This window comes from Varanus komodoensis, unplaced genomic scaffold, assembly GCF_004798865.1.
Source record: "Varanus komodoensis strain SLA01 unplaced genomic scaffold, ASM479886v1 scaffold41, whole genome shotgun sequence".
Classification (NCBI taxonomy): Eukaryota; Metazoa; Chordata; class Lepidosauria; order Squamata; family Varanidae; genus Varanus; species Varanus komodoensis.
In genome coordinates this window covers 5,349,167-5,356,541 of record NW_025335954.1, presented here as the reverse complement: position 1 = coordinate 5,356,541, position 7,375 = coordinate 5,349,167, and the positions used below count along the sequence as shown (strand labels likewise).

Here is a 7,375-nt window from a genome sequence, read left to right as displayed (position 1 = left end):
GGTCCCTTTCACAAGTGCTGCTCTCCAGCCACTTGTGAAAGGGACCTTGGGGTGCTGGTTGACTGCAGGCTAAACATGAGTCAGCAGTGTGATGTGGTGGTCAAGAGGGCGAACGCCACCCTTGGTTTCATAGCCAGAAGTGTGGCTTCTAGATCAAGAGAGGTATTACTACCACTCTATATGACTCTGGTGCGCCCACAACTGGAGTATTGTGTTCAGTTTTGGGCCCCTCATTACAGAAAGGATATAGCCAGGTTAGAGTCAGTGCAGCGTAGGGCCACAAGGTTGGTGGCTGGTTTGCAGGGGATGGGGTATGAGGTGAGACTGAGGGAAGTGGGTCTCTTCAGCCTGGAGAAGAGGAGACTCAGAGAGGATATGTTGGTGACATACAGGCATGTGAGTGTCACACGGAGATGGGTAGAGACCTGTTCTCCCCTGCAGAGGAAGGCAGGACATACTCCAACGGAGCAAAGTGCAGGGAGCCAAGGTTCCATTTGGATGCCAGGAAGCACTTCCTGACAGTCAGGACCCCGAGGGTGTGGAATGGGCTTCCATGAGAGGTCGTTGAGGGCCCATTGGTGAGGGTGTTTAAAGATAGGGTGGACATGCACATGGTGGGCATGTCGTGAGCGGAGCCAGCTGGTGCTGGAGGTCAGACTAGATGGCCCAGGAGACCCCTTCTGACTCACTCTGTTTCTGTGTTTCTACTTTTTGGTGCCAGGCTAAAACATTTTTATTTTTCCAGAATCTTAATTGTTGAATAAAATAAAGTTTTATGTCATTTTAGACTGCATTTTAAACTGTTATTGGGTCACTACGGACTTTTAATTGTTATTAATTATCTATGTATTTTACTCTAATTTGTTTGTGATTGGTGTGTTATGGTTTATATTATATCTATGCTAACTGTGTTGTATGGTTTTATTGTAATGGGTCTTTTAAAATTTTATTATAAACAGTTCAGAGAGCCTTTTGGCTAATGTGGAAGGTATAGAAAAGTTTTAATAAAAGAAAGCAAATTAAAAATCTGTTTTAAACTAAGTGCTTGATATTTTATCATTCTGTATGTTGCAATTTTAGCTTTTGTGAACTACCCAGAACTACAGCAGCAGCACCATTTCTGTAACACCCAATAACTGAAGCTCTCTGGACAGTTTACAGCAGTACATTATCATCTCTTAATATGTATGTCAAAGCTTTCACAAAGACGAAGGACGAGATCTCTTCTCAGTCATACCAGAGTATAGGACACAGAATAATCAATTCAAGCTGCAACAACCCAGTTTCAGGGAAAATTTCCTTACTGTCAGAGCAATATGACAGAGGAACTAGTTGCCTAGAGAGGTGGTGGGTTCTCCCACACTAAAGACATTCAAGGTGAAACTGAATTGTCATCTGAGTGGCATTGTGTAAACTGGTGTCCTGCAACAAGAGGGGGTTGGATCCGATGGCCTTCTTGACCCCTTCCAACTCTACTTATTCTATGATAAAAACGATATAACAAATGTGCCATAAAATAAAAAAGAAACAAAATATTACAAACAGATAAAATACAGTGTAGAACATTCCTTTAGAAAAAAAATGATCACCTTGGAAAGGAAATACCTTCCAGCCCAGGAATGTCCAAAATATATTTTAAAAGCCTCAGCATGAAGGGCCATCTTAACCTGGAGCTAAAATGGAGACAGGGTTGGCACCTGCTGGCTTACGGTGAAGTACTTATGCCACGGACAGGGGGCCACCACAGAAAAGCCTCTTGTTGCTGCCTTCTGAGCCTCCCTCAAGTTGGAGCTTGGAGAAAGGCCCCAGATGTTAAGTGCAGTGACCAGGTGGATTGCAGTTAGGAGAGGCACACCATCAAGCTTTCAGGTCCTCAGCTGTGTAAGGCTTTGTAGGTTAAAGCAACTGGGTGACTTTGGGCCAGTCACTCCTTCTCAGCCTCACCTACCTTACTAAAGCAACAATACATCTCTAAGCCCCAGAGTAGTTATTTTGTGCCGCTGAAGCTCCATGAAGGGGTGACAGAACTGGAAAAGGGGTACAGAACAGAGGGAAGCTAAAGACATCAAGAAATTCAAACAGAAGATAGTGAGAAAAGCCATGCTGGATCAGGCCAATGGTCCATTTAGTCCAGCATTTCATTCACACAGTGACAAACCAGCTGCCCCCAGGGCCTCTCAAACAGTATGACTGCAACAGCTCCCTCCTGCTCAAGCTCCCAAGCAACTGCTGCATCTGACTTCCATGCTCCTTTAGTTTTCTTTGAAATCTTTCCATAAACTAAAATTTCCCATGTTTTACCAAATTAATCCAGAATATGTGCCATTATATTATACATTTTAATTGTAAGTACTAATAGAAGTTGCAGATATGTGTCACTGCTTCTTCCCCCAGCAGAGGTGCTTCTTAAAACAGTGATGCCTGGTCATATAAGTGCACCACTGAAGAAGGGTATGTTTGTTTCCTTAGACTGATAGTTTTACTCATCTGCAAGTTTATTCTGATTTTAAATAAAATCAATTAAAATTGATTTGACTAATTTGCCAAGATATCTTTAACTGGAAAACTGACCTACATGAGTGTGCATGTGTGCATACACACACACACCATCTTTCTGTCCAAACATGCACATTTGCACTTACACACAGACTGAGCAGGGGAGGGAGGGAGGGAAACCTATTCCTATTAGTTTTCCCAGTTACCTTAATTCGAGATTTCATTCTTCTGGTAACTTTGGGAGCCTTTAGAAGTTCAGCCTTCACCTTTGGAGAAGATTCCTCAAAGACCACAAATGAAGGCTTGCGGACGAGGCTTGCCTTGACTGCTGAGGATGGCCCTCTCTTTGAGGCCCGAAGGGATTTCTGTGCTGGGGTCTGGTGCTCAACAGGAGGCCCAAGAACAATTATAGGAACTTCTGAGTCTGAGTCAGCCAGGGCAAATGGATCATTAAGTCCTGACACAGGAACAGGCTTGGTTTCTTGGATTCTCTTAGGCTTTGCTTTAGGGGCTGCACCTGGCTGCCTCCGTGTCTTGCTCTTCAGGGGCAGTGTACAAAGTGCATCAAGTGTCGTCTTTGCCACAGTCAGCTTGTTTTCTTGGCTTCCCTCCAGAGACAATGGGGACTTCCAGGACCAAGCACTAGAAAAAATGTTTTTCAAACAGCTGTCTTGTCTGGAAGCCAGGACAGAGATGGTAGCTACAGCTTTGGCAAGTAGCAGCCAGGCCCTCTGGTATTTGAGTCCAGGCAACTGAGGTCCTTTGGAAGAGAGAAAGTTCAAGCCAGTTTCCAGAAGCTTCCAAAGCTGCTTTTTAGGTCTTCTGGTATACAGGCCTTGTTTGGCCAGTGCTACATAGATACGGGCTACCAAATGGTCAAAAAGCTTGACTGTGGACTGAGGCTGGACAACAGCCTCCTTCCCTTTGCCTTGAGAGACACAGGCCAGCATGTCAGAGATGCGTAAAGCTGCAGCAGTGCACCGGCTCAGGCTGCACTCCAGGAGATGCAGCCCTTCTCCCTTGTCCCCAAAGGCCAGCTCCATCTCAGCATCAGTGACCAGCCAGCAAAGGCAGACACCCAAAAGAACCACGTCGGAGCACAGCAAGCAGCAGCATGTGTCCAGGTGCATAAGGAAGCTGGGCCGCTTCTTCTGCTCTGGCCTCAGCACTGGTGAGGTGCTTAGAGAGGTCTCCTTCTGCATGGAGACTGTGTCTACGAACTCGAGGGAAAACTCTTTCAAGAATGGCGGCTCTTCTGACGGGTAAAAGCACTGACCTTGAGGTTTCTTTTCCTTAAGCCCTCTTTTTTTGGGCCTGATTTTCACATCAACTTTGTTCTCTTTTGTTTCAAATACTGGAAGCAGAAGATATGGGCTCATATAACATTTCATTTGCAGATTTGGAGCACAAATAAATTGAGCACAAAAATGAATAAATATTAAAGCAGAATAAAAAACATTTCAAGCCCTCATAGAGCTTAACATAAACCCGATCCAGCCCCTCCAAAGGGAAAACTAATCTTCACTAATCACCACGAAGGGGAGGGAAGGTTCCCCTCCTTAGGGCAGCATGTTATCACCCATGTTGTTCAGAGGGCTGCTCCCAGTATTAAGCAGGAGAGACCTACATGAATACCATCTGGAGGAAGTTCCCAGGTCAGTGTTAAGATCCCACAACCTCATGTGTCCAGCCTGGGGGGTGTTTACTTGCACTGTGAAAACTACTAAATTATGACCTGGGTTGTGTGCGCTTCCCCTTCACCTACGGAAGCCAGCTTATTCTTACCCAGTTAGGGATACAGCTGGGCCACCAACCAAAGCTGGTCGAGGGAGCTCCACACCACTAAGGCCACGTGAGCCTCAAATAAGAAAGGCTGCAGGGGAGTCTAAAGCTATGAACCTGTCCTTTCATGGAGAAAGCAACCCCATCCACAACAGGCTGAAGCATTCTCCATCCAGTCAGAAGAACCACCCACTAACAGCATTTCAGTCTTGCCTGGACTGAGTGTCAGTTTATTAGCCTTTCTTCCAGTCTACTGTCACAGCCAGACACTGATTTAGCCCACCCACAGCCTTGCCTGATGAAAATGAAAAGGAGAAATAGAGTGCACTATGGTAATGCACCTGGAAACTGCCACTCAAAAATTTATCCCGATGTTAAACAACATGGGGAATAAAACCAACTCTTGCAGAACCCCAAACAACAACATCCCCAAACCTCATCTTCTGCAGCCAGCCTGCCAAGTAGGAGAGCCACTGCAATGCCCCTCGCTCTCTGCTTACGCAGCTGCCCCAGAATGATCCCATGGCCAATGGCATCAAATCTGCTGAGAAATCACTGAGAATAAAAAAGCTCCCCACATGCCCCTTTTTTCTGACGTAGGTCACCATACAGAGTGACCAAGGCTGTTTGAGCCAAAACCCAGACCAAACCTTGACTGACAGGGATGCAGATAATCTGTCTTCTCTATGAGCCTGGGCAAACAGCAGCTCCAGGGCCTTGCTTGGGAAAGGATCACTAGCTAGCAGCCTAAAGTTGCTAAGCTCTTTTGGGCCCAGGGGGATTTCTCCAGGAATGGCCTCACTATTGCCTCTTTCAGGCAGCCTCAACCCACCCCCTCTTGCAAGGAGGCAAGCATCACTTCCCTGGCCCAGCAGGCTGTCCCCCCTCCCCCCACCAGATCTAAGGATTTATTAAGTCATGAGGGGCAAGGATCTAAGATGGAGGCATCCGCACAAACCTGTCCAGCCATCTTGCCACCATCCCAGAACTCTTGCAGGGGTGAGGTCTACGCTGGCTTCGAGAGAGACTGACTAATCTACCCCCTCAAGTTACATCCAGAATGGCTTCTACCAGCAAACCAGAACTCACTTTCTCCTTCCCAGTAATAAAAGGTTCCCAGCTCTGCCATTCTGCCCTGCTTAGCCTAGAAGACAGTGGAGACTTGCCTGTGCCCGACTCAAGAAGAAAGAGGGCCTGGTCAAGGTCTGAGCGACACAGCTCCTGCTTGTTGCACTGCAGTTCTAACCCACTCTTCAGGACCAGAAAGCGAGCACACCTGAGAGGAGAGACAGCAGGAATTTTCTTCAGCAAACAGATGACAGCTTCCACCTCCATTGGTTTGAAGGCAGGTTTTGTTCTCCCCGTCTGCCAGCCCTTGAGAGTGGCATCAACCAATTGACTCATCATCCAAGCACAACATGCAGCATTCCAGGATACATTCAAGGCAGCCACTTCAGTGATATGGCTCTCGTTGATCTATGTCAATTCCCCAAACCAAGCACGGCCTGCAGCTAGAATTCGTGAGCCAATCTTGTTGAAAAGGGTCACAGTCAACAGGAATTAACTTCAAATCCAGGTTAGTTAGCCATACCTTTGGGTTCTGCCCATGCAAAACTTCAGGCTTGGGACCTAGCTGATCTTTCTCCAGAACACCCCCACTTTCTACTAACTACTGATCATCTGGTGATTTCCTGGGTTTTGTGCAGTTTTTCTTTCATTCTAAAAGGTTGAAATGCCTCTTTCAAGGCTTAATTACTTGCAGTGAAAGATTTAAGCTAAAATATCTTAGTATTGTGTGTTTTGGAGCCCCTTTCACCTTTGGTTGCACCCAGCTGAAATGTCTCTAATATAATTTGACACTTATACTGATAGAAGTTCTACCTTCCTGATATAGACCAACACACACACACACACACACACACACACACAATAATTACCATCGAATTGATTGCAGTTTCATGGATATTTTGAGTGTTTCCAGACAGACAGCTTTAGCTTCACTTATAACCTCAATCTGGCTCAGGAGGGAAACAAAGCTCTCAGAACAAATGAACATGTCAGCCAGCACCTGCCACTTCTGCACCAGGTTATCACCTGAGAAGAGAGGAACAAATTTGGGGAGGGGCACAGGACCCAGAAAGCAGTTAGCTACAGGGAAGCGTAAGTTTATATTAATTGCAAAAGAGATAGAGTGCTGAAGTGCAGATACAGTTCCCCGTGGATTAAGACGAGGCAGCTTGCTCCAGCATCCTTAGAAGCCTGCTGCTCTCTGGAAACTCTGCGGAACAGGGCAACCATTCTCATCACCCACAGCTGGCTAGGATATACAATACAAGCGGCATTGCCTAGTACTAAGATTTCACAATCTTGGATCCCATGTGGTTGGATGGGAAGAAAGTACGTTGCAGCATGGGAGGAAGGCAGACTATTCATGTTGCAACTCAAGAGGGTGCAACATGGAGCAGTGGGGCTCCATCTCTCATCTAGGCACTGGGTGCTGGCCTGCTTAGCTGCAGTGAGGTTTCATTCTAGGCCTTCAGACCAGAGTCTGGTCTCACCTACGAGGAGTGTTGAGAAATAAGCGTGTTTCCTAGCAGATGCCGCTCTGCCTTTTTAGAATGCCCAGGAAACAGCATATTCATACTAATTCCAGGTACACCAGCTCTTTTCCTTGCAAGTAAATTCCCCTTATACCTTTTACTGTGCTGTGATTAAAAATATACAGCCAGATAAAATGGCTTTAGGAACCAAGTCCAGAAAATGGACCACCGACTGGTTATTCCTCAATGACAGAGTGTGAAGCTTTTCCTCAAACAGGGGAGTGTGTAATTGTGTGGGATTAGCTTGCTTACTGGCCAAGGCTGTGACTAAAAACCTGTTTGACAAGAAGAGACATAGCTATCTTAGTAGGCATGTGTCCTGCTTGCCCATCCTCATGGCAGAAGGCTGTGGGTTCAATCCCCAGCATTTCCAGTGAAGACAGATTCAGATGACAGGTTATAGGGAGCATTCCTCTCTTCCTAAGACTAAGGAAGAGACTACAGGGAGACTAAGGAGAGTTGTAGTTTGCCTATGTAGACAGTGCTGGTAGGCCTGT

The 7,375-nt window shown here is 46.2% G+C and overlaps 1 protein-coding gene across 1 annotated transcript in view; it reads right to left on the bottom strand.

The window, feature by feature from the left end:
* The window catches only part of ESPL1 (extra spindle pole bodies like 1, separase), a 47,323-nt gene that overhangs the window by 19,811 nt on the left and 20,137 nt on the right, over positions 1-7,375 (bottom strand). The window contains exons 15-17 of the mRNA XM_044443296.1: positions 6,216-6,372; positions 5,445-5,554; positions 2,703-3,850 (exon numbers count right to left, since the gene is read on the bottom strand). Coding sequence (XP_044299231.1) covers positions 2,703-3,850; positions 5,445-5,554; positions 6,216-6,372 — 1,415 coding nt within the window. The remainder of the gene's footprint in view (positions 1-2,702; positions 3,851-5,444; positions 5,555-6,215; positions 6,373-7,375) is intronic.